The following is a 27,893-nucleotide window of genomic DNA, read 5'->3' on the forward strand; positions in this document are numbered from 1 at the left end:
CCCTGCTTGGCACTCAGCATCAAGGGTTGGAATTGGGGGTTAAATCACCAAAAATGATTCCCGGGCGTGGCCAAGGCTGCTGCTCACTGCTCCTCTCACCTCCCAGGGGGTGAACAAGGGGATGGGTCAAATGCAGAGAACAAATTTCACCACACCTAGTGTGTGTGTGACAATCATTGATACTTTAACTTAAAAAGTTTAGACACCCCTGGACCATACTGTTTCCAGGCACTCGTAATAAAATGTTTGTAATAAACAACAATATTTTTTCAAAATAAACATTCACCTTACTGAACGTCGGTTTCGAGGCTGTCATATACGGGTTGTCTTTAGGAGGCAGTAGAGACGCCATTAAAGGAGATACGACCAACCTTACCACAACGAAGAAAACGAAGCCCATTGCGCATGCGTACACCACGTACACCAACGCCGTTAGCTCGTTAGCTCAGCAGTCCGTCAGTCAGGTAGCAGCAGCGGGCTCACACCAGGGGGACGCGCCGGCTCGGCGAACAAGAGCTTTCGGAGGACTTGGAAGCGCCGCGACAAAAATGGCTGGCCAGCAGTTCCAGTACGATGACAGCGGCAACACGTTTTTCTATTTCCTCACCTCTTTCGTGGGACTCATTGTCATCCCGGCCACCTATTACCTCTGGCCCCGGGATCAGAATGCTGGTAAGGCCCCGCTGTCTTGTCTCCATGCTAACTTAGCTAGCCTGGCAACTCTTCCTAAAGACACGTCGCTAAATCTAAACCACATTTACATGCAAGAGTGCCGTGTCATCACTGTAGTAACACCACGAAGTGTCCACTAATCCCATTAGCTAACTTTAAACTAATAACACAAAGTCACTGTCTAATGTTTCCTCAAGGGTGTTCATGCATTCATGCAACTTTATTGAACTGAAAAGAGTCTTATCTGGACGTCAACAACAACAACAACAACAACAACAACACACCTCTGGCCTGGCTTATGCAACGTATGCCAACAAGCGACCCTACTTCTTGCCAGGTTGCCAGATGTACACCTTGACATCATTTAGTAACACCAGAGGGCATTGATATTGATGCTAAAAAGTACTAACATGCCAAAACAAATGCCATCCATCCATCCATCCATTTTGTACCGCTTGTCCCTTTTTGGGGTCGCTGGAGCCTTTCTCAGCTGCATTCGGGCGGAAGGCGGGGTACACCCTGGACAAGTCGCAACTTCATCACAGGGCCAACACAGATAGACAGACAACATTCACTCACTAGGGCCAATTTAGTGTTGCCAAACAACCTATCCCCAGGTGCATGTTTTTGGAAGTGGGAGGAAGCCGTAGTACCCGGAGGGAACCCACACAGTCACGGGGAGAACACATGCAAACTCCACACAGAAAGATCCCGAGCGCAGGATCGAACCCAGGACCTTCGTATTGTGAGGCAGATGCACTAACCCCTCTATCACCGTGCTGCCCTAACAAATGAAAAACAAATCCATCCATCCATTTTCTACCGCTTGTCCCTTTCGGGGTCGCGGGGAGCCCATTTCAGCTGCATTCGGGCGGAAGGCAGGGTACACCCTGGACAAGTCGCCCCCTCATCACAGGGCCAACACAGATAGACAGACAACATTCACACTCACATTCACACACTAGGGCCAATTTACTGTTGCCAAACAACCTATCCCCAGGTGCATGTCTTTGGAGGTGGGAGGAAGCTGGAGTACCTGGAGGGAACCCACGCAGTTACAGGGAGAACATGCAAACTCCACACAGAAAGATCCTGAGCGCAGGATCGAACCCAGGACCTTCGTGTTGTGAGGCAGATGCACTAACTCCTCTTCCACCGTGCTGCCCTAACAAATGAAAAACAAATGAAGAAAAAAAAAATTATCTCAATCACACATCTGCTTGCTGACACTTTGGCTTCCCTCTCCAGCCAGGGTGAGTTGGCTAAAGCGCCCCGGTTCTTCGAGCTGAAGGCTGCGGAAGAGGCGATAGCATTACATTTACCTTGACTTGATTTTACATTGTGCTTGATTGAGATTACATGTTATTTTCTGTAGTTATAAATGGTAAATGGGTTATACTTGTATAGTGCTCTTCTACCTTCAAGGTACTCAAAGCACTTTGACACTATTTCCACATTCACCCATTCACACACACTGATGGCGGGAGCTGCCATGCAAGGCACTAACCACGGCCCATCAGGAGCAAGGGTGAAGTGTCTTGCTCAAGGACACAACGGACGTGATTAGGTTGGTAGAAGCTGGGGATCGAACCAGGAACCCTCAGGTTGCTGGCACGGCCACTCTCCCAACTCCGCCACGCGGTCTCCACTTTTAAGAGAAGAAACGCTCAAATGGTTACTTTTTGAAAGCCCAAACTCCTTCACCAGGCTTTGCTACATGTCTTAAAATAAAAACCAGAGCTCCGCCAAGTATCTCTCGGGCATACGTGGGTTCTCGGAGTTTGATCAGTTGGTCTTTTTTCAGCGAAAAGGCTAACCTATAACACACTGTTACTGTAAAAAATGACACAAGGACACAACAGACGTTGTGTTAGAAGTGGGGGATCGAACCAGGAACCCTCAGGTTGCTGGCGTGGCCACTCTCCCAACCGTGCCCCCAGTTCTTCTGTTTGTTTATCAAGAAAGTCAACTGTCCCTCCGACATCATATGAGGAAAGGCCAGGGAAACCATTGGAGGTTAATAGTTGTTAATACCACAATGAGTCCAATATTTATAATGATAATAATAGAAAATAAAAATAGTGACGTCATCAGAACGTAAACACCCTGAGTTGCTACAGATTAGGGATGTATATGGGCGGCATGGCGTGGTGGGTAGAGTGGCCGTGCCTGGAATTTGAGGGTTGCAGGTTCGCTTGCCATCCAACTCACTGCCGTTGTGTTCTTGGGCAGGACACTTCACCCTTGCCCCCAGTTCCGCTCACACTGGTGAATGAATGATGGGTGGTGGTCGGCGCAAACTGGCAGCCACGCTTCCGTCAGTCTGCCTTCAGTCTTCCGTCAGTGGCTACAAATGTAGATTACCACCACCAGGTGTGAATGTGGAGTAAATGAATGGTGGGTTCTCACTTCTCTGTGAAGCACTTTGAGTGTGTAGAAAAGCGCTATATAAATCTAATCCATTATCATTATTATTATTATTATATCTTTAGGCTTTTATCAATGCCAATATTGATATTCCTTAACGATACCAATATTCATCGATACTCTTATCGGTACTATATGTAAATGAAGATGTGAAAAATGCATTTGTATTAGCACCAGAGGTTTTACGCCACAGACATCACGATGTAACATCTCACAGCAGGGAAGTATTTTATATCAACACCTGCTTTTTAGGTCTTAAACAAGTCAGCTGTTTTTGCTGTGCAAGGTGCAATGCAGTTATGTCATCTTCTTGTATAGACCACACATCAATCCATCCATCCGTTTCCCTATAATATTTAAATGACTAGTAATAAGATAATAAAAATGTATGGTATTCATGTTCATTCACATACTTTTAACATGATATCTCATATCAAATATATAATATAAATCAATACAATAAATTAGCATTTTAGGTGGGTGTGCATTTTGTAACATTGTCATTTGTGTTTATGTTGCACAAAGGCCTATATGAGTGACAGACCGTAAGACAGTGTTGACCCTTGCCGACGTACGTGTCTGTGTCGTGAGTGTATTATATATATATAAAAAAACCCAGTAATTATTTAAAATGTTCACTTTTTTCAGTGGATTAATATTGGCCTGGATCGCTTAGAGCAGTGGTCCCCAACCACCGGTAGTAACCGGTACCGGACCAATTGGTGCCGGGCCGCACAAGAAATACAAATAAAGATTTTTATTTTTTTTATTTTTTATTAAATCAACATAAAAAACACAATATATACATTATATATGAATATAGATCAATACAGTCTGCAGGGATACAGTCCGTAAGCACACATGATTGTATTTCTTAATGGAAAAAAAATAATAATAATTTTTTTTTTAATCCCCCCCCCCCCCCCCCCCGGTCCGTGGGACAAATTTTCAAGCGTTGACCGGTCCGCAGCTCCAAAAAGGTTGGGGACCACTGGCTTAGAGGACGGTCGTGTTGATGGTGGTTGTGAGTTAAGTGGAGAACACTTGAAACTCAAAGTAACTCTTTTTAGCGTGCTTGACTTTGGGGACTAAAAAGACATATTGTTGTGTACATACATACGTTTGTGTGGTTTTGCTTCTATATTTGTCATTAATCCAAGCTGATTATCATCTACCTGTACGTAATAGCGACACTTGAACTGAATATGACAACGTGTCATAATGACGACGATCAGCTGTATTAAAAAAATACAGATAGCAGTATCATTAGTCCAGAATCACAATCACTGACACAATTAAGAACCTATCCCTACTACAGCCCGATACAAAACTGATTGTTTAGCTCCCCACTGTACGAGCTAAAAAATTTAATTTACCTTTTGCATAGGTGAAGTTTGCAGTGATTTTTCTTTGTTTCTCAAGCTGCCACGCCTCCCAGGGGAGGAAAAAGCACTGTACTAAAATTGTAATATGTGTGTTTGTTCCAGAACAATTGCGTCTGAAGAGCCTCCGGAGGGTCCATGGCAGGTGCCTGTGGTACCGTCTCAGGCTGATGAAGTCCCAGCAGAGCATCATCCCCACCTTAAAGTGAGTCTAAGAGTGTGTGTCCACTGTCCTCTTCAGGGGAATCACACTTGTTTTGCACACCATGTTTTAGCAGCATCATCTTCTTTTAAACGATGAGCACGCAGCTCTAAAATTAGTCTCTATTTGTTTCTATTTTGGTCCACCGGAGGTATTAATAAGGCTGCGCTGACAAGAAGAGAAAATGATACTACAAGAACAAAGAGATAGTCACAATAAGATCGCAAAAAAGTTTGAAAAAATGAAGAACAAGTCATGACTGATTATGTGTGAAAAAGGCACCCTTTTATGAAAATAAATAATATAACAAGAAATATTACGTCTTTGCTCTAGTATTGTCTCTACTTCATTGTCATAATATTGGGACGTACCCTCGATAAAATACCACATTAATTCGTAACATGGCGACTTCATTCTCTAAAAAAATTGTTGTTCACTTACATTGCAACTTTTTACTCATGTGACGGTCTTGTTATTGGAACGATACAACTTTATCTTGTAACGGCACAACTTTTTTCTGACACCTTTGATTCATAACATTCCAACATTTCCTTGTAATATCACTTTATTTAAAAACAAATTGGGACATTTTTTCTTGTGAAACACAACTCCAGTTTTTTAACATTACACTGAAGAAAGGAACACTTTCAAGCTGTTATATCACATGATTTTTTTCGCGCAACCTAATTCCTGTAACGTTAGCATTTTATTCTTGTAACAATACGACTCTGTTCTAAAGACAAACACCCCCTATTTTGTAACATTCCCACTTTTTTCTTGCTACATAACAAATGTATTTCTGAAAATATACATACAGTACAACATTTTCACTTTTTTTTGTAATTTAACGTGCCGTGGTGTTGCATACTTATTTGTATTTTTGGATCTGCTGCTAATCAACCTGGCTTTCCTGTGTAATAGGGATTTAATAATATAACAGTTATTGCCACCCAAATAATTATGGTTAACATTAGCGTGGTATTGTTGAATGTGCTCTTAAAGTACTTATACACACACTGAAATATTTTAACCTTGTCTTATTTAACAAATATCAATAGACATACACAATGTATTTTCCTTGGCAGAAGAAACATTACGTTATTCTTTCTGCACATGTGCAGTAACATGGAATACTCCATTGTGTGAGAAGAGGGGTGGGAACTGTCAAAACAATCACGATTGATTAAGTATTATGATATATTTCTAAACACATGAATCAAGACAAAAAAAAACAAATAGAAGACAACTTTATTAGTCATTTTTAGGAGATGATTGGGAGGTTCTAAGCAAATGTCTGTGTTTGCCTAATGGTTAAAAGGGAACTGCACTTTAAAAAATGTTTACCTATCGTTCATAAACATTGCGAATGACATGACAACGACAATTTTTTTTTTTTTGTATTTTAAGTTGTAAATGAAAGTCCGCTGACAGCGGAGCCAAACGGAGGTCCTCTATTCCGCCCAGAAAACCCAATAAATAACCATCCAAAAACTGCCAACAATACTCCATTACATCTCGTGACTGCAATATTAAGCAAGTATTAGTGATGTTGTTGTTGTAAGCGCTAACGCTGACAAACTATTTATAGCGGCACTGTGATCACAAGCTTGTGTGCCAATGTTTACATGTTTGACTGATGAGCTGCTTCCTCGTTTCCTTGCCCATCAAACTTTATTGTAGATCATAAATAATGCCTCTCACCTGTATAGTAGAAGAATGAGGGCGTATTCCGACACATACAGATTCCTTTCTTTCATGAAGACAAGAATATAAGTTTGTGTATTACCTGATTCTGATGACTTGCATTGATAACTGATAATGTCCACATTTTCAAATGGAAGAGAAAAAAAGTCCTCCTTTCTGTCCAATACCACATGAAAGTGGTTGGTTTTTGGCATCTTATTTGTCCAGCTTCCATACTCGTTTTTATACACTTTAAAAGAAATGCATTGGCGGCAAACTCCATAGCTTGCTAGCTTGTGCACACCGGCTTTCTGAGAGTCTTATTTTATTAGCGCAGGCAGGAAGAAGCAGCGCTTTTATTGTGAAGATAGGAACTGTGCAGTCGGTCTTTAGAGTTTTGACGGCAGGTACGGCGCGAGAGTCTGTTGAAACAAAAAGTGTTTCTCAGCTTCCTGTCAGTCATTTTTTCTTAATAATGAGTTCACAGCAGCCAGCGTCATCTCACAAGACCCTCGGGTGGCGTGAATGTCAATTAAGTGACGAAAGTGACGTCTTGGTGAAGATTTATGATCGCTAATTTTTAGGTGTATTTTTTTAATGCCTGACTGACACACCCTCCGCGATCGACCGGTAGCTCACGATCAATGTAATGGGCACCCCTGCTTTGATGTGTCTTGTATTCATGTTAGCATTTAAGCTAGCTCACAATTACTGTGCTAGCTTGCTTCTCCAGTAAATGAGCAATATCACTGGTCTGAGTTTATCAAAATGCGATTATCTATCATGGTTTTACGATCATTTTAATTTGAAATGGCAATGAAAACAGTCAGGCGTTTCACCCCAGTTTATCTTCAATACTGTAATCGTTACATGTCAAATGTATACCAATTACTAACATTTTTGTTGTACTTTTCGGCTGGCTCGTCATTGGTTGGAAAGTTGAAATGAAAGGACTTCAACTAAAGACCCTTCCAACTGATGTTTTCATATTCATGCGTTGTCTGTGTTGTTGATTGTCGGGAATGGAGCGTTATTCCCCGGTGGTCTGGTGTTCAGTATTGCTGCAGCACTCTGTTTGTTTCCTGTCTGCTTTCTCGGCCCAGTTGATATTCACACCTCTTCCTACCACTCCTGTTCTGTCTCTCTAATGATTCACGCTGCTGCCAGCATGAAATGTGTTTCATTAGGCAAAGTGGTCGACAGGTTTTGTTTCCTCTTCCCAGCTGTCTCATAATTAGACATTTATCATAGCAATCCTTTTGGGGTTTTCTGTCGCTTTACGGGTTGCCGACCAGTGGAGGGGTCGGCCGCCATGGCAACAGATACTGATGGAGAACAGGCCAGTGGGGTTTGCTATTGTCATGGAAACAGGGTAAAGTTCTACAAATTGATGCCAAACATCTGAACCTATCTAATTGTTTGTACAATTACAACAATAATAATAATGACACTCACTGACCAGCCTGTGATTGATGTTTTTGAGCTTATTGTCACTTAATTGGGTACAGCACAATACAAGTACTGTATCAAAAGTTCAACATTTATGAAAATAATAATGCTTCTGTTTTTGTTTGGCGATACCGTAACCAGACTTAAATTGTGCATCCATAGAGTTGCAAGAATATTGTCTTAAATCATTAGCAGGCATTGTGACATTTCCTTATTAAAATGACAACTTAAATCTTATTAAAAAAACATTTTTTTACTCAAAAAATAGAATATAAGCTCGTACCATCTATTTTCCCCCCTGAGACTTTATTCTCTTAACAATACATTGTTTCAAAACATTTTTATTAAAACATTATTTTCCTTACCTAAGGAATTTTTACTTTTACATTTTACTTGTCATTCTTACAATGTTTTTGTTGTACTTTAACAACTTTCATCTCCTAACAGTATCTTTTTTCTTTTTAAATGTATTTATTCTTGTCTTTATATCACCTTAATATCCCAACTTTATTCCCCTAACATTATGCTTTTCTCCCTTGTAAATTGCGACTTCATTCTTACTGTTTTTTGTGTAATATTTTGACTTCATTTTCTTAAAATTCTGTCTTTATTTACGACTTTTGATATTGAATGCAGCTGAGATAGGCTCCAGCACCCCCCGCGACCCCGAACGGGACAAGCGGTAGGAAATGGATGGATGGATATTAAGTATGAACTATTTAATTTGGGTGATGGACATCATAATAGAGTAAAAAAGCTTCATACACTGGCTTCCTATGTGGTGGGGATCAGCTACAGCTGATAGCATGCGTGTGTGTGCAAAGAGGCTGTGCGGCTCAGAGTAGTCGTACAGAAACTTGAGGGGTTTCTGGTACGACTCCAGCTTCAGCCTTGTTTCCTTAGGCAAGAAGCTTCACCCACCTTGCTCCCAGTGCCACCAACACTGGTGTATGAATGTGTTTGGCAGGACCCCCTTGCAAAAGATATTCTAAATCTCAATGAGACGTTCCTGGGTAAATAAAGGTTTTCATGTTAAGTATGTGTTTTCAGGAAAGCTGCCTTGTTGTTTGGCTGGGTTGTCTTCCTGCTACTGGCGTACAAGGTGTCCAAGCTGGACAGGGAGTACCAGGAGTATAATCCTTATGAAGTTCTCAACCTGGACCCGGTAAAGAAATACACATTTAAACTCGCATATTCTGAGCAGAAACTATGCTAGTTATTAATTTTTTTACTCTCCAGGGATCATCGCTGTCTGAAATCAAGAAGCGATACCACGTGTTGTCGCTCAAATACCATCCAGACAGACGTGGCGACGAGGGCACCTTTATGAGAATCGCCAAAGCTTATGCTGCGTACGTGTCATTGAGCAGTGTAAATTTAATCCATTAGTTTTTGATATTGAATGTTTTGTACTCTTTCTGCTTACAGTCTCACTAATGAACAATCCCGTAAAAACTGGGAAATGTACGGCAACCCGGATGGCCCAGGAGGTCAGCTTGTGTTTTTTTTTGTGTTAACATGACCAAAAAGATCTAGATCTAGAACCTGTTTGTTTTTGCAGCGACCAGTTTTGGCATAGCCTTGCCAGCCTGGATTGTGGACCAGAAGAACTCAATGCTGGTATTTGTCATTATTTGCAACATACTGCATGTGTACATTTTATTTAGTAGCACTCTAAAGTCTGTTTTGTGTTGCAGGTGTTGTTGGTATACGGTCTAGCCTTCATGGTCATCCTCCCAGTTGTTGTGGTAAGTGGTTCTCTGGTGTTGGTTGTTATTGTACTGAAGGTCTAGTTTACTGACTCTAATTGTACTACATCAGGGTACATGGTGGTACCGCTCCATCCGATACAGCGGAGATCAGATCCTCATCAACACCACCCAGCTCTTCATGCACTTCATGTACAAGACGCCCAACATGAACATGAAGCGTAAGTTTCTCTTGTTGTCTTGGTAATGCAATTGGAGAACAAGCACTAAATATTTGTATTCTTTAACCTCTGCAGGGTTAGTGATGGTGCTGACGGCAGCGTTTGAGTTTGATCCTCGCAGCAATAAAGAAGCCACCATAAGACCCACAGACAACATTGAAGTCCCACAGGTAAGAAACCATTAAAAAAAAGAAAAACAATTTACTCTACTCCTACATTAATATCACTATGGTTCCTTCCAAATCTTACATATTTATTGTTTGCAACATTTGGTGCAAAAGTGTACCTTTTTTTCCAGTAAATTTATTCTTGTAGTATTGCTACTTTTTTATAGGGGAATTTTCTTAAAATTTTGTTATCTTAAAAATAATATATTTTATACTGTAATTTTTAAAAATACAGTCATCGTCCGCTGCATAACACTTCAAATATTGCAGCTTCACCACATGCAGATTTTTAAAGCCTATTCCAAAGCATTAATCTGTCTTAAGAACAGACATACAATGTCGTTACAGCAGTTACAGTGTAGATAGAACCAGAAGACTGATGCGGTGCCCCGTAAAGATACAAGAAGGAAAGGTAAACATGAGGGGAGGAGGAGGACAAAAAACTCCCAAACTAAGCTCCTATGGGGAGTTGGGGGCTCAGTTTGAGTCTTGGAAAAAACCTCAAGCAACAATAAGCACATATGAGCACATATTTACAACACACAAAAACGTGAGACGAGCAACAAAGGCAGGGCGATGAAGGCCTGTGATGGGGGTGGGTTGTATGTGGGCATATATGTGAAGTAGTAGTCCATGGGTCCGTGTTTTGTTCATAAGCCTCCAGAGTCGCTCCATTTGGCATTACGAAATAGAGTCAACCTCCCAGGTGTGTTTCGCTGCAATGGTCTCACTGGGGTGTTTATGACATGACTGCCAAGGCCTAGGCAGAGTGAGCCGAATTGTAGATAAGGATTGTTTTGGTTAGGGTGAGCAAACACTTTCCAATGTTTTGGTTCTAGTTGTGGCTCTTAAATTAATCATAATTTCGCCTTGCAGAGCAAAAATCTTCTTTGAGAAGTTACCAAATTTGTGATTAAATTCCGAAATGACCAAAAACTGAGTGCCCACATCTCTGCCCAAAACATCGATCACTACGGGCAGCCTTTGGGCTCCTTAAACGGCTATCATCGTCTTCCGAATTTTTCCATAGACCGGAGCAACACTTACTCCACAGTTCCAAATGAATAGATATCTTCAATGTCCTCGACGGAAAGAACCGCTAGGCACACGACTCTCCACTTACCCCAAGAGTCCCTCATGTATCTAGCAGGAAAAGTTCCATCAGGACCGGCAGGTTCCCCCGAACCTGAGCTTCTCGTCGAAGATCTTGTCAATTGAGTTGAAAGACGAGTTTATCAATTCCATGTTTTAGATTTCGGAGAACAGTGCAAAAGAGAAGAGATAAGGGAGAGGACAATGTGTCCGCTTTTGTTGAGAGCTGCAAAAGAAACAAAGTAAAGTAATAATACCAATACTACAGTAGTACTGGCCACTAGAGGAGATTAAGGCCATGTCCAGACGAACACGGACAGTTAAAAAAAACGCATATTTGGGGTAAAAACAATCTCCATCCACACAAGTGTAGTTTCAAAACTGTCTCTGTCTACACACAAACGCATACACCTGCTGTCATGCACATTTTGTCAAATCAGAAGCCTGAAAAAAGCAGCAAAAGCTGACTTGGTGGCATTACACCTCTATTATGTTTATATTGATATACTAGACGTACAATGACACATACATTATCTCTAAAACCAGCCTGCACCTACACAGAGCCCTGGGAACATTATGAATCTTTTTTTTAGTGTTTAAAGCGCTGATGCACGCCTCTGCTGCTGAAACTCAACACTCATAGAATTATGACAAATTAATTAGCAACGTGGTGATATATTACATGTACAGTGAATTGTACATTATTTCTAAAATCAGCATGCACTAACGAGCCAAGGAAACCATTTTGCATGTTTTAGTGCCTATATATAGCACACGTGTGTCGCTGCAAAACTCTCGTGGAATTATAAAGCATTTAATCATGGATATAGTACATGCACAATGAAGTGTATATTGTCTTTAACATCAGTACACACAAGGAGGACGCTACATCATGTTTTTTTTAGTTGCTTGGTCGCTTTTTACACGTGTGCACAGTCGCGCCCGGCTCCATCTACAAAAATGGAGGCAAGACACGTAAGTTAGCTTCATGATTTGTCGTTAAACAATGACTAAAAACATAAGATAATGTTGGGCCTTTCTTATGACAGAGCTAAAAGTCTTGCTTGTCAAAGTTGTCCATCAGGTGGAGGTTCCACAGCGATTGTATTCAAAACAGCTGACTGTAATTAGCGCTGGCAGGAGTGTCGCAAAGCCCATTTTGATGTGTCTAGCATACACCCACGACCCCAAGAAGGACAAAAGGTAGAAAATGGATGGATGGATACATTAAGTCCTCTTAAAGTGTGTTTAAAGCCAGCAAGGCAGTATTGTTGAGCTTTGTAAATTAACAGCGCACAACCATGACGTCATCACAAGTCTCTGTGCCGTGCTAAGTGGAGAGTTTTGGAACTCTACACTTTGGCCAGCGTTTGCAAAAGTCTGCGTTTTTAAAGACAAAAGTATGTGTCTGCGTGTGGACAAGAGGCCTAAACCCAGAGATAATTATTCGTTTATTAAGTGTTCGTGTTCATGTGGACATGGCCTAAACTGATCAGTGCTCGCTGTTAAGTATTGTGGCCACTGATCGGCTCAGCTTCAGGCAGCTTTACTGTATTGAATTAAAAGAGCGTAAATGTAACTTAACAGTGTTATATCATGTCTAGAGGGCTCTCAGAATGTTGAAAAACGCAGTTAATATAATAAACATATGTTTTATGCTGAGCTATGAAAATATTAGATTTATAATAATAATAATGGATTAGATTAGGGGTGTAATGGTACACAAAAATTTCGGTTCGGTACGTACCTCGGTTTAGAGGTCACGGTTCGGTTCATTTTCGGTATAGTAAGAAAACAACAAAATATAAACATTTTTACATTTGTAAACAATGGCTTTATCCTTTTAACATTGGGAACACTATAATAATTCTGCCCATGTTAATCAACATTAAAGTGCCTCAAGTTGTTGCTCAGATTAAATAAAATGACAAAACTTTTCTTCTACATATAAAAAGTGCAACATTAAACAGTTTCAAGTCAACTCATGCTTAATTTATTACAGCATTTGGGAAGCCTGTAGTTGTTTTATTATGTAAATGTTATATTTTTATCTACATGTGATAGCAGGGACCCTGCCATTCAAAACTAGGCTGCTGCATTACTAATGATTAATGTAACTATAGCTGAAAAAATAGTACAATAGCAATAGGAGAGACTATTCATCCCTGAACACCATGGAGTTCATGTAGGCTTAAAGGCCTACTGAAATGAATTTTTTTTATTTAAACGGGGATAGCAGATCTATTCTATGTGTCATACTTGATCATTTCGCGATATTGCCATATTTTTGCTGAAAGGATTTAGTATAGAACAACGACGATAAAGATTGCAACTTTTGGTATCTGATAAAAAAAAGGCTTGCACCTACCGGAAGTAGCGTGACGTAGTCAGTTGAACATATACGCAAAGTTCCCTATTGTTTACAATGATGGCCGCATGAAGTGAGAGAGATTCGGACCGAGAAAGCGACAATTTCCCCATTAATTTGAGCGAGGATGAAAGATTTGTGGATGAGTAAAGTGCAAGTGAAGGACTAGTGGGGAGTTGAAGCTATTCAGATAGGGAAGATGCTGTGAGAGCCGGGGGTGACCTGATATTCAGCTGGGAATGACTACAACAGTAAATAAACACAAGACATATATATACTCTATTAGCCACAACACAACCAGGCTTATATTTAATATGCCACAAATTAATCCTGCATAAAAACACCTGCGTGTTTGTTATGCTAGCTCCTAGCTCCTCTGCTAGCTCCTAGCTCCATAGAACACGCCAATACAATTCAAACACCTGATCAACACACACAATCACTCAGCCCAAAAGACCGTTTACCTAACCCAAGGTTCATAAAGCTTATATATTTTTAAAAAGTTACGTACGTGACGCGCACATACGGTCAAGTTATCGAATGTTTAGCAGCCAAGGCTGCATACTCACGGTACCTGATATTCAGCTGGGAATGACTACAACAGTAAATAAACACAAGACATATATATACTCTATTAGCCACAACACAACCAGGCTTATATTTAATATGCCACAAATTAATCCTGCATAATAACACCTGCGTGTTTGTTATGCTAGCTCCTAGCTCCTCTGCTAGCTCCTAGCTCCATAGAACACGCCAATACAATTCAAACACCCGATCAACACACACAATCACTCAGCCCAAAAGACCGTTCACCTAACCCAAGGTTCATAAAGCTTATATATTTTTAAAAAGTTACGTACGTGACGCGCACTTACGGTACGGTACGTGTTATGCTAGCTCCTAGCTCCTCTGCTAGCTCCTAGCTCCATAGAACACGCCAATACAATTCAAACACATGATCAACACACACAATCACTCAGCCCAAAAGACCGTTCACCTAACCCAAGGTTCATAAAGCTTATATATTTTAAAAAAGTTACGTACATACGCAAAAAAAAGCCAAAGCTGCATACTCACAGTAGCACGTCTGCGTCTTTGTCATCCAAATCAAAGTAATCCTGGTAAGAGTCTGTGTTGTCCCAGTTCTCTACAGGCGTCTGTGTATCCAAATCAAAAGTCCTCCTGGTTAGAGTCTCTGTTATCCGAGTTCTTCCATCTTGACTGCATCTTTCGGGAATGTAAACAAAGAAGCGCCGGCTGTGTACTGTTGTGGCTGACTACGTTCGAAAAATACGTCCATTTCGCACCGACAACTTTCTTCTTTGCTTGCTTGGCTTCCTTCTCCATAATGCAATGAACATGATTGAAACAGATTCACGAACACAGATGTCCAGAATACTGTGGAATTATGAAATGAAAACAGAGCTTTTTCATATCGGCTTCAATGTGGAAGGCATACCCGTGTTCGTCGGGCTACGTCACGCGCATACGTCATCCTCAGAGGCGTTTCGAACCGGAAGTTTAGCGGCAAATTTAAAATGTCACTTTATAAGTTAACCCGGCCGTATTGGCATGTGTTATAATGTTAAGATTTCATCATTGATATATAAACTATCAGACTGCGTGGTCGGTAGTAGTGGGTTTCAGTAGGCCTTTAATGATGCAATTACATTATTATATCAACTATCAGAGACAGAAACTCTTCATTTAACATAAAGTCCTTTTTTGCTGCTTCAACACAGAAAAAGGTAAAGTGAAATAACAGACAGACAGGGCTTTGCTGTCCGTAACACACACACACACACACCGCAAAATGAGCTAACGTTATGCTAAAAGCGAATTAGCCTTCACCTCAAGCCAGGACTGCGAGCGAGTTGAGCTGCCTTTTATATTTCTAGAAGGTCAACGGGCTCATAGTGATGTTACTAGTAGTTGACTGGGAGATGTTTATTATAATTTGGGGAGAGTCCGCTGCCTGATGCTTACCTGCTAAACGCTAAGCACTGACTACATGCGCTCTGAATACGCACTGCTGATTGGCTGTTACCGCTCTGAATACGCACTGCTGATTGGCGGTTACCGCTCTGTTTGTAACCAATCAGATGGTTGTGTGGGTGGGACAATGCTGGGTGCTGTGTAGAGTACTGACAGAAACAGAGGCAGAAGGAAGCGGAGGCGGCTACTTAATATGTTCGTGTGGAAACTCATTCGGTACACCTCCGAACCGAACCAAAACCCCCGCACCGAAACGGTTCAATACAAATACACGTACCGTTACACCCCTAGATAAGTTTTATATAGCGCTTTTCTAGACACTCAAAGTGCTTCACAGAGAAGTGAGAACCCATCATTCAATCACACCTGCTGGTGGTAAGCTACTTTCGTAGCCACAGCTGCCCTGGGGTAGACTGACGGAAGCCTGGCTGCCAGTTTGCGCCTACGGCCCCTCAGACCACCACCCATACTTGCCAACCCTCCCGAATTTTCCGGGAGACTCCCGAAATTCAGCGCCTCTCCCGAAAACCTCCCGGGACAAATATTCTCCCGAAAATCTCCCGGTTTTCAGCCGGAGCTGGAGGCCACGCCCCTTCCAGCTCCATGCGGACCTGAGTGAGGACAGCCTTTTTTCACGTCCGCTTTCCCGCGATATAAACAGTGTGCCTGCCCAAGCACGTTATTCCATACGAGGCGTCCGGCATACCGCCGATGAGCATGGTGCAGATGGAGAAGATCTTCTCGGCGTCCGTGTTGGCGCGCACGTTTAAAGCCGACGCTGGTCAGGCTGCTGAGGGTGAAGTAGAGGGCGGTGATGTACGAGCTGCGCACCGACAGGCCGCCGACTATGTTGTTGACGTAGGGCAGTGGTCCCCAACCACCGGGCTGCGGCCCGGTACCGGTCCGTGGATCGATTGGTACCGGGCTGCACAAGAAAACTTTTTTTTTTTTTTTTAATTAAATGAACATAAAAAACACAAGATACACTTACAATTAGTGCACTAACCCAAAAAACCTCCCTCCCCCATTGATACTCAAAAGGGTTGTTTCTTTCTGTTATTAAGCTTTCTGGTTCCTACATTATATATCAATATAGATCAATACAGTCTGCAGGGATACTGTCCGTAAGCACACATAATTGTATTTTTTTTAATTAACCTCCGTCGGACAAAATTTCAAGTTACAAGTCAAGTTACGCAGTTACAAAAAGGTTGGGGACCACTGACGTAGGGCATCTCCAGGCGTTTGCCCAGCTCATGGAGCCATCCTTGGGGAAGAGACGGGAGGACAACAGGGTGACAAGAACTAAATCATCCAGACTAGAGATAAATTGTATTATTATTGTATTATTATGTTTATCTTACCTAAAAATAAATATATTTATTAATTTAAAAAAAAACGAAATACATTTTTACTATATTTTGCTAAAAACATCAAAATTAATTGTATTTTTATTTGTATTTTTTCTGACTTCTTATTACATCCAGCCATAGAATTATACATTAAAATAAACATATTTGAAGTAATTAATTTTAAATGATCATAATAATTCATTTAAAATGACCATATTTAATTATTAAAATAATTGCTTGTTTATCAACAACTTTAGCATTTTATTCATTACATTGTGAAGCTCTCAGAAGCCAAGTTATGTTATATTCCTTAAGATTTATTTATGCAAGTTTGAAGTATCAATTATCTAAACACAGTTTTGTTTGCATATTTTCAGGATGTATATATATATATACCGTATTTCCTTGAATTGGCGCAGGGAATATAGTATACGCACGTCTAGAATTACTGCCGGGTCAAACTCGTTTCTCAAAATAATTAACGCATGCTTGGCCTTATCGCCGGTTCATTATTGACGCCGGATCAAATTCGTTTCGCAAAATATTAATTTTATTATCGCATGTCTATAATTTTCGCCGGGTCAAACTCGTTTCGAAAAATATTTAGCATATGGCTAGAACTTCCACCGGGTCAAATTCGTTACGTCACGAGTGACGCTTAACTGTCCTCATTTTCAAAATGGAGGAAGCTGCTTTCAGTAGTTTGCAACCGCACAATCGCACAAAGGAAAAAAGATAAATAGCTATTCAGTAGGATTTAAGGTCCAAGCTATTGAATACCGGTACAGTATGCTAAAAAGAACAGTAAGCAGCTATGTTTTATTAATATACCGTAGCTGCGTGTGTTAAATACTGTATGAGTCATCAAATGACTCCCGCCTCCTGGTGGTAGAGGGCGCTGCCGCGCTAGTGATCCTTCTTGCGACTTCCGGTACTGCAGAAGAAGTGAACACACGCAGCAAGAGATTTTTTTTTTTAACATGGAGGATTACATACCGGTATCTAAAATAAAATAGTTTTCTAAACTGGACTTTCAATCGAAGCAGGAGGTAATAATTAAAGGAATATCTCCATCGAGACAGAGAGACTTTTAAAACGGAAGAAAGAAAATAATGAAGACTTCTATAAACAAGTTATCGATGCTTTTGGTCAGAAGGAGCTGCAAATGGACTCCATTTATAAGTACAGGTAAGACCATAATAACGTTTTCTTTATTAAATGTGCTTTTCACGATGGTATGCTTACATCACACTCAAAGCGCACGCCTAAATTTACCGGATTCCTTTTGGTAAACGCCGGAGTGAGAAGAGGTTTTAAAATAATTAGAACCTTTATTTAACCAGATAAGAAAACCCATTGAGATCAAGATCTCCGGTAAACGCAGGAGTGACAGGAGGTTTTAAATTAATTAACGCCCCTGCGGCTATTCAAGGAAATACGGTATATGAAATACTTGGTGAATTCTAGCTGTAAATATACTCCTCCCCTCTTAACCACGCCTCCCGTCCCACCCCCGACCACGCCTCCCACCCCCCCACCTCCCGAAATCGGAGGTCTCAAGGTTGGCAAGTATGCCACCACCTATCATTCATCATTCATTCACCAGTGTGAGCGGCACTGGGGGCAAGAGTGAAGTGTCCTGCCCAAGAACACAACAGCAGCGATTTTTGGATGGTGAGAGGCGGGGAGCGAACCCGCAACCCTCAGGTTTCTGGCACGGCCACTCTACTCACTATGCCATACCGCCCCTATAATCAATTATTCCTACTTTGTTTATTATGGTATATGGTATATATGGTATATATAATTGGTCCGGGACCAATTAACAGCGATAAACGAGAGACGACTATATTGGATTTGTTACAAAATGTGCATATTTTTTCTTCTTTTTGCCCCAAAACATTTTTTTTCATATTTAAATTTCTCCATTAAACATTTTTTTCTTGTCAAATTTCAGTTTCTCTTAAGTACTACTTTTCTTTGTAATAAATAGATACTGGCTTTTTTTTGTGAATATTAAGATGAAGTTTTCACCAACAAGACTATTTTGTGTAAAATGACATCCATCCATCCATTTTCTACCGCTTGTCCCCTTCGGGGTCGCGGGGGATGCTGGAGCCTATCTCAGCTGCAAAATGGCATATTCTTGTATAATATTTTGATAATCTAAAATTGTTTAATTTCTGTATAACATTAATATTCCTTTGTAGAATTTAAACAACATAAACCAAGGTCATGCAGGTTGGGTTATTAGCGATCATGATTTTCTCCATAATCTTTTTATCCCGTCTTGTAGTTGATCCGAGAGCTTGGAAACATCAACGTAAAGAAAAAAGAGCCTCCCTTCTGCTACCCCTACAGTCTGAAGGCCAGAGTTTTAGTGCTCTCTCACCTGGCACGAATGGACGTGTCTGATGAGTTGGAGGAAGGTCAGACACTCTATTATCGCTCAATATTAAGGGATCACGGTGTGAAAATAAACATTTAACCCAGGCGAGGTGTGTTTGTGCTTCAGATCAGAGGTTTGTGGTGAGAAAGAGTCCTGCTCTCCTGCAGGAGATGATTAATGTGGGCTGTCAGCTGACCATGATGGCCAACAGCAGAGGAGGTCAGCACAAACACACAACATGAATATGACGAGACGTTTTGGAGGACATCACTAACTGTCTTGGTGTGTCCAGGTTTCCACGCTCCTCGTCTGGTCACCATCGAGAACTGCATGAAGCTGACGCAGATGATTGTGCAGGGCCTGCAGGAGTCCAAGTCGCCTCTGCTGCAGCTGCCGCACTTTGAGGAGGAGCATCTGCGCTACTGCATCTCCAAAAAGGTACCAGGTGTTCACTCATTGGCTCTTTGGTCCTCCTGACATTGCCTTCAGTTTACCTTCCTCTTTGTCGCCAGTACAAAGTTCGGAGCCTGCAGGACCTGGTGAGTCTCAAAGACTCCGACAGACGTATCATGCTGCGCTTCCTGGGGGAGGAAAAGTATGACGAGGTCCTGGCCGTGCTGGGCAGCTTCCCTCACATCACCATGGATACCAAATTACAAGGTTGTCGTTTAAGTCAAGACAAAGTTTTAAAAAATGCACCTGACAGCTGATTCTTGTTTGCAGTGCTCGATGACGAAGACAGCAGTAACATCACAGCGGGCTCCATCGTCACGGTTACAGTCACCTTAACCAGAAAAAAGATGGCGGTAAGCACCTCCATACAAAGTGGTTTCTTTTGAGATGAATGTTCCTTGTATGATCACACGGGGGTGCTGTTGCTGCCAAGCAATGTTAGACATGGATTAACAGTGACTGGACTTCTTGTACGCACACATGCTATGCTAGGAGTGAGCGTAACAGGGTGAGGTGAGATAGTGTTAGAATAAGGAAGGGTGGGTAATAGGTCTGCAACTAACAATTATTTTGATAGTCGATCAGTCAACGATTATCATAACTACTAATCGGATAACAAAGTGTGCACATATTTAATGGCTCTAAATTTTCCATCGACTTCTAAATGCAGCCTAAGTTATTTTAGGCATGTGCTTACTAACAACAAAATATGACTAATTTATTCATAAATATTTATACTGTAACTGTGCTGCTCATTCAGCTGTTACAAAAATTAAAATGACTAATAAAATGTTGTCTATTTAAAAGAAAAGAAAGGCAAAGTGCTAAAAAAAATCTTGTTTATGTATTAAAAACAGTTAAAAAAGCAGCAATGAAAAAAACAATCGAACTTCCTCAAAAAGAAAAGCATTTAGTTATGTTTAACAAGCTGCACACTGGTATATTGACTATTGATTAACTCTTGGCAATTTTAGCACACTTATAGACTCAATATGTAGAATAGTGAAGTGAAGTGAATTATGTTTATATAGCGCTTTTCTCTAGTGACTCAAAGCGCTTTACATAGTGAAACCCAATATCTAAGTTACATTTAAACCAGTGTGGGTGGCACTGGGAGCAGGTGGGTAAAGTGTCTTGCCCAAGGACACAACGGCAGTGACTAGGATGGCGGAAGCGGGGATCGAACCTGCAACCCTCAAGTTGCCGGCACGGCCGCTCTACCCGAGCTATACCACCCAGTATCAGAATACTATTCTATTAATTATTAAAATGTTGGCTATTTAATAAATTGTATGTTTATTCTTATGATACCTCCATATTGGTCTGTCTCTCTGTGTGCGCACGTGCAGTTTGCGTTTGTTGTTGTGCCCTTTTTTTACGGCATTGCAAATTGACGCTGCTTTAAAGCGTACTTGAATTGATGTAGAAAAAGTTTAGCTGGCTGACTTTGGCTAGAATGATAGTTAGTTATTTTTCACGCAACTTCATCTGACTTTTGTTAGCCAGCTCGCAAGGTAGAAGCTAACACTCTTACTGAGGTACTTCTTGTGTATGTAGGAGATGTTTGAGAAAGAGCAGGATTTAACACCATGTCCAGGAGAGGACACCACACCTGCAGAAGAAGCAGTAAGCACAAAGTTAAATGTCAATGCACGTTTTTTGGGATTAAAGTGTTGCTAAAGTTTAATATTGTTCGTACCTGAAGCAGGGAGACTTGAATAAAGCCAAAACAAAAGTATGGCAGAACAAAAATAAAAGCACCAAAAAGTCCAAGAAGAAGAAGTTAACCAAGAAGAAGGCCACACCGGCACTGACAAAAAGCAAGCAGGCCAACGGCAGCGTGGCAGGAAACGTAAGTGTCCAATCACAGCGGATCTACACGTCATGAATGCACTGCTTCATCTGCTGCTCGCCGTCACAGGATGTGGTGTCTACGACGACGACGAAGGAGGATGATGAGGAGGTCTCGGATAAAGGCAGCGAGTCGGACGAGGGCGAGCCCAACAAAGACTCCCCCAGCGAGCGGGACGAGGACAGTGACAAGCAGAGCGACACTGAGGTGGATGAGATGGGTGGCGACGACGAGGAGGTCAGGAAATTAAGCAATCAGTTTAGTTTTATCGTCGGGTCTTATCTGTCTTCCTTTCCCCCACAGGAGTGGGAGGCACTGCAGCAAAGCATCCAGAGGCGAGAGCGCGCCCTGCTAGAGACCAAGTCCAAGGTGACGCACTCCGCCTACAGCCTCTACTATGCTGAGGAGAAGCAAGAGTGGTGGTGGCTCTACATCGCCGACCGCAGAGACCAGACGCTGGTGTCCATGCCCTACCACGTCTGTACGCTCAAAGACACAGAGGAGGTTGGTCAACAAAGATAATCATATTCATACCAGACTCCACCATCAGCTTTCTTCCAACGAGGCCTGTGGGCCCCCACTCACGGCGTAGATTCAAAACGCCAACTAGCATATCTGTCATGTGAGCAGCTGCTCGCATGTTTGACAGGCTTTCAACAACGAAGCAGGAAATGTTTTAGTGAGTGCGCTGATAGATGATTGGTTCTCATGACACCTTCAAGACATCAACACAGTACTGGCCCCCAGTGTGAAGATTTACTGTTTCATTGTTTACCCCTTGTGTGTGTGTGTGTGTGTTTTTGTAGGTGGAGCTCAAGTTTCCGGCACCTTCCAAAACAGGAAACTACCAATACTCTGTAATCCTGCGCTCTGATTCCTACCTGGGACTGGACCAGATCAAACCGCTTAAGGTCACACCACTACTATACTGTACTATAAGCTATACTGTACTACTACACCAAAAAAAAAACAGTGAAGTTGGCACGTTGTGTAATTTGTAACTAAAAACTGAATACAATGATTCAACTTACAGTATATTCAATTGAATAGACTGCAAAGACGAGATATTTAATGTTCGAAGAAGCTCCTTTTTTTTCCCAATAATCATTAACTTAGAATGTAATGGCAGCAACGCATTGCAAAAAAGTTGGCACAGGGGCATTTTTACCACTGTGTTACATGGCCTTTCCTTTTAACAACACTCAGTAAATGTTTGGGAATTGAGGAGACCAATTTATGAAGCTTTTCAGGTGGAATTCTTTCCCATTTTTGCTTGATGTACAGCTTAAGTTGTTCAACAGTCCGGGGCCTCCGTTGTGGTATTCTAAGCTTCATAATGCGCCACACATTTTCAATGGGAGACAGGTTTGGACTACAGGCAGGCCAGTCTAGTACCCGCGCTCTTTTACTATGAAGCCACGCTGTTGTAACACGTGGCTTGGCATTGTCTTGCTGAAATAAGCAGGGGCGTCCATGATAACGTTGCTTGGATGGCAACATATGTTGCTCCAAAACCTGTATGTACCTTTCAGCATTAATGGCGCCTTCACAGATGTGTAAGTTACCCATGCCTTGGGCACTAATACACCCCCATACCATCACAGATGCTGCCTTTTGAACTTTGCCCCTATAACAATCCGGATGGTTCTTTTCCTCTGACGTCCACAGTTTCCAAAAATAATTTGAAATGTTGACTCGTCAGACCACAGAACACTTTTACCCTTTGCATCAGTCCATCTTAGATGAACTCAGGATTTGCAAATCATTGTATTCTGTTTTTATTTACGATTTACACAACGTGCCAACTTCACTGGTCTTGGGTTTTGTATAATGGTGATGTTGCCAGGTAAACGTGTGTCCCAGGTACACACCTCATATTTGCCATGAAAAACAATACATAGTAATAACAACTTGGTTTAAAATCACAGTAAAGTGCAACTATTCGTTGACGTTATCGACAACAATCTTTATCAAAATTTGTCACAGACAAATTAATTTGTCGATAATAGTCAGTGATGTCATCGCTGGTGTTTTCTGGAACTAAACGAACATGTGCATGTCTGTGTGACTGGTGACTGCCAAGCAACAGGAAGAGACAGATGGCTCCGGCCATTGCAAAAACACAGCGGTTAAAAACTAAACACGACCAAGACACGTATAACTTGCTCAATTAGCAAAGTGGATCTTGCTCGGCAGTACGTCTGTGATGCGATCGCCCATTCTCCTCAGCTAGATTGTTCTAATCCTCCTAGTAAAAAAAAACATGTTTCCTCTGCTCAATGCTGATAATGGTGTTGATGTTTAGAGGACGTGCTATAATGAAATTTAAAGAGAAAAAAACATACTGCGTTGAGGAAAAATACTGTGAATGGCAGTCACCATTTTGTTATGCTCATGTGGCGTCTGTGCGTAAATGCCACTTCCCAAAAGATCCACTTTTTCTCGAGTAAGCAGAGAAAGGAGAACGCAGATTCAAATTTTGTTTAATTTCAGATACATTTTCAACATGATTGAATATATACGTCATTTATAATGACATCATTACATACCACCACCAAAAGAGTATAATACTACAATTTATGAAAATTAAGAATTTAAGAAATAGAAATACTTTTTTTTCCCAACTGGAGACACCTGCCTTGAACTTGCCAAGGACCCACTCAAATCACTACATTGAAAACCTGTCAGCGTCACTGCTAAAAGCTGTGCTATGCTAGGAGTGAGCGTAACAGGGTGAGTTAGTGTTAGAATAAGGAAGGGTGGGTGATAGGGCTGCAACTAACAATTATTTTGATAGTCGATCAGTTAACGACTAATCGGATAACAAAGTGTACACATATTTAATGGCTCTAATTTTTCCATCGACTTCTAAATGCAGCCTAAATTATTTTAGGCATGTGCTTACTAACAACAAATATTTATTCATACATATTTATACTGTAACTGTGCTGCTCATTCAGCTGTTACAAGCATTAAAACGACTAATCAAATGTTGTCCATTTAAAATATAGGAAAGGCAAAGTGCTAAAAAAAAAACTTGTTTATGTATTAAAAACCGTTAAAAAAGCTGCAATGATAACAACACAAAATCGATCTTCCTCAAAAAGAAAATAATTTTGTGATGTTTAACAAGTTGCACACTGGTATGTTGACTATTGATTAACTTGGAAATTTTAGCACACTATTAGACTCAATGTGTAGAATACTATTCTATTAATTATTAAAATGTTGGCTAGATTAGATTGTATGTTTAATCTTATGATACCTCTGCATTAGTGCTTGTCTGTCTCTGTGTGTGCTCGTGCAGTTAGCGTTTGTTATTGTGCCCTTTTTCACGGTGTTGCAAATTGACGCTGCTTTAAAGCGAACTTGAATTGATGTAGAAAAAGTTTAGCTGCTTGACTTTGGCTAGAATGATAGTTATTTTTCATGCAACTTCATCTCACTTTTGTTAGCTAGCTAGCAAGGTAGAAGCTAACTGAGGTTGAGACCGCATCCTCCACAAAAACACAGTCCGCTTTGCAAAATGAGCAAGGTATTCATGTTTTTAACAAGAATAAGAGGAAATATCCTTACACTTTGCATGTTATCACTGGCAAAATGTTTGCGAGTGGCGATGCCGACCCACTTCCGCTTGGAAAAACACGAATGATGACGTCACGACTATTGTCGACAAATAGAATTGTCGGCGATACATTTTATTGTCGACTAATCGTTGCCGCCGTAGTGGGTTAGTGTTGACAGAACGAGGGATGGAGAGTGCATGTCACAGTGTTAGTGAATGGAATAGTGTTTGAGAATGAGCTAGTGAATGGCAGTGGAGAGTGAGTGTGTAAGTGGAGGACATTGAAAACAGCAAAAGAAAGTACAGTGGAACCTCGATTTGTCAATTGAATTGGTTCTTGAACCTGGTTTGTACATCAAAAAGTTTGTATAGTGAAGTAAAGTTTCCCATAAACAACAAATATGAATGAGTTCCAGCCTCGACAAAATTCCATATTTTAGTGAAGGTTTGAACAAAATATAAAGTGCTATACAGAAGTGTATCTCAAACACACATAACAAGGATGTGATGGATCAACTTTCTATTTAATAACAATTGAACTGTGCTTTAACAAAGTCAAATCCAACCACATTAGCATCATCAACAAGGAGGTTGGGACAGACAGGGAAGGGAGCGAGCGAGGCCCCTTCCCTCCCCTTCCGTGTGTCTTTTATTGTGCTGGTGGAGAGGAAATATTCCCCACCTGTGCAGTTAGTCTCCCCTGGCACTGTTTTCTAGTAAAGTCCAGTCTCTTCTCAATCAAAACTTGCTGTGGCACTGAGCCAACTTCCTTAATCCTTCCAAATACTGGAGTCTTTGTTTAACTGCCAATCTGGTCTGTTGACTTTGTGGGATTTATATCGAGTTAGCAAAATGGAAAACCCCCCCAAAAGGTACACACACTGAAGAGCTGAGATGTAGAAGTGAGTGGAGGGCTCTGCCACCTCTACAATGTGTAACCCTGCATTTTGCGAAAAGACACAGTTCGCACACGGAGGCGTGCGTAGCTCGTACAAAAGGTCTGTTAATCGAAACGTTTGCTAAAAGGGAAGCTTGTAAATCGAGTTTCCACTGTAAGTCCGTGTTGGAGAGAGAGTGACACGTGAAAAATGAAGTGTTAGAAAACAAGTGTGTGTGATTAAATGTTGGTTCATGTGAGTACGTAATGATCATGTGTGTGTGATGTAACGTGTGTAGCTGGAGGTGCACGAGGCCAAGGCCATGTTGGACAACCATCCCCAGTGGGACATCCCTGACACAGAAGAGGAGGACGAGGAGCAGGAAGACAGCGACGGCATCGAAGAGAGCGATGATGACGACGACGATGACGACGACAACGACTGAACACACACACGCACACACACTCTAACAGCGACACACTTTCTCACACACGCACCTCCTTAGACACGCCCATCACAGACAGACCACCTCCTACATTCTCCTACAACACACACTCACTGACAAAGACTCAGCTGGGACATTTGCTCGCCTCTTTTTTACTCAGATATTTACACCCGCGTGCGTGCGTGTGTGTGTGTGTGTGTGAAGAGTGTTTCTAATAACCTTGTAAGAGTTTGTACAGGTGTGACAGTTGGTGTGGACTGGACACGACCACATGTCAGCTTATATGTGCAACAACAACACAACAAGCTGTGTTCCTTTTGCCTCAAGTTGTCACAATCACCCGACAACAATTAATACTTTCTATGTACGCTTTCAAGCTGCACACCCTATTAGCCACGTCCAGAGTGGCTGCACACCACTTCAACAACTTAGCAAGTGAGCACTATCACCTCCTGTTTTCTTGTAGCACATTCCAGTGTGTGGTCATGTGGTTCTGGTCCACAGAAACCTTACTTTATAAGCCAACAACGTCCACTTGGGTGCCATGCATCCACCATTCTTTCTGCTGGCAGTATTGCTTCTTTTGTGTGTGCGTCTGGACCTCTGGTGTCCCCCTGTGGGTCAAAGTGACTGCTTACAGTGTGCAGTTGATTGAACATTAAAGTTTGTTTTTGTGCTAGCAATACACTTCCTTTTCTGTTCATAATACAAAACGCCAGTGTTACCGTATTTTTCGGAGTATAAGTCGCACCGAAGTATAAGTCGCACCTGCCGAAAATGCATAATAAAGAAGGAAAAAAACATATATAAGTCGCACTGGAGCCCGGCCAAACTATGAAAAAAACTGCGACTTATAGTCCGAAAAAAACGGTAATTTGACCTTTTTTGGTGGTTTTAACAGCTTCGCTCGTGTTCCATTGAGGCTTTATGCTAGCAGGCGACCGTAGTGTGTGTGTGTGTATACAGTAAGGCTGCACAACAGAATGTAGCATCAACGATTTTTGACGCCATGTGGACAAAAGCTCAGTGAGGTTAAAAAAAAGACTACAAAGACTCTTATAGTGAAAGACCCTAAAAGTACTCGACTATCTTCTATCTGCCACTCTTGTTTACAAAGAACTGTCATTGTAAATGAAAAAAATATATTATTTGTATTTAAAATCATTTCAAATAAAATCTTTTAAATGATGACAACCAGATAGTCTCTCTTTTGTCGTGTGGAAAATAAAATGTATGGAAATATGGTTCACAACCGGTACAGATTTAGGACAGTAAAAATGTTTCTCTAAAAAGGACCATGTAAGTAATGAATACATTTGCAATATTTATAGAACAATTACTAGGTGCTTCTGAAAATGTATTAAAATAACTACAAAATATATAAATCTATATTAAATATGCGAATTATTTGAAAGTGGGCTGAAAAAAAAAAGTATGGGGGGAAATAGAAGAAAACATATGAAACAATATATACATACATATACATATTTACACACACATATGGTGTAAATGTACACACATGTACATAGACAACATTTATACATTCACATATAAATGTATAACCATGTATATACACATTTATACACACA

General features: G+C 41.1%; 1 protein-coding gene across 1 annotated transcript; it reads left to right on the forward strand.

Annotated features, from left to right (window-relative positions):
* Nucleotides 1-403: 403 nt before the first annotated feature.
* On the forward strand, nucleotides 404-27,498 carry LOC133648530 (translocation protein SEC63 homolog). Its single transcript, XM_062044709.1, has 20 exons — nucleotides 404-672; nucleotides 4,587-4,686; nucleotides 8,866-8,980; nucleotides 9,055-9,167; nucleotides 9,244-9,305; nucleotides 9,377-9,435; nucleotides 9,513-9,563; nucleotides 9,637-9,745; nucleotides 9,821-9,915; nucleotides 19,019-19,151; nucleotides 19,238-19,330; nucleotides 19,404-19,549; nucleotides 19,624-19,771; nucleotides 19,835-19,917; nucleotides 21,122-21,190; nucleotides 21,270-21,416; nucleotides 21,486-21,653; nucleotides 21,720-21,920; nucleotides 22,223-22,327; nucleotides 26,158-27,498. The coding sequence occupies exons 1-20, from the start codon at nucleotides 549-551 to the stop codon at nucleotides 26,302-26,304; spliced, it is 2,268 nt and encodes a 755-aa protein (XP_061900693.1). The 5' UTR covers nucleotides 404-548; the 3' UTR covers nucleotides 26,305-27,498.
* Nucleotides 27,499-27,893: the final 395 nt, after the last annotated feature.

This window comes from Entelurus aequoreus, linkage group LG04, assembly GCF_033978785.1.
Source record: "Entelurus aequoreus isolate RoL-2023_Sb linkage group LG04, RoL_Eaeq_v1.1, whole genome shotgun sequence".
Classification (NCBI taxonomy): domain Eukaryota; kingdom Metazoa; phylum Chordata; class Actinopteri; order Syngnathiformes; family Syngnathidae; genus Entelurus; species Entelurus aequoreus.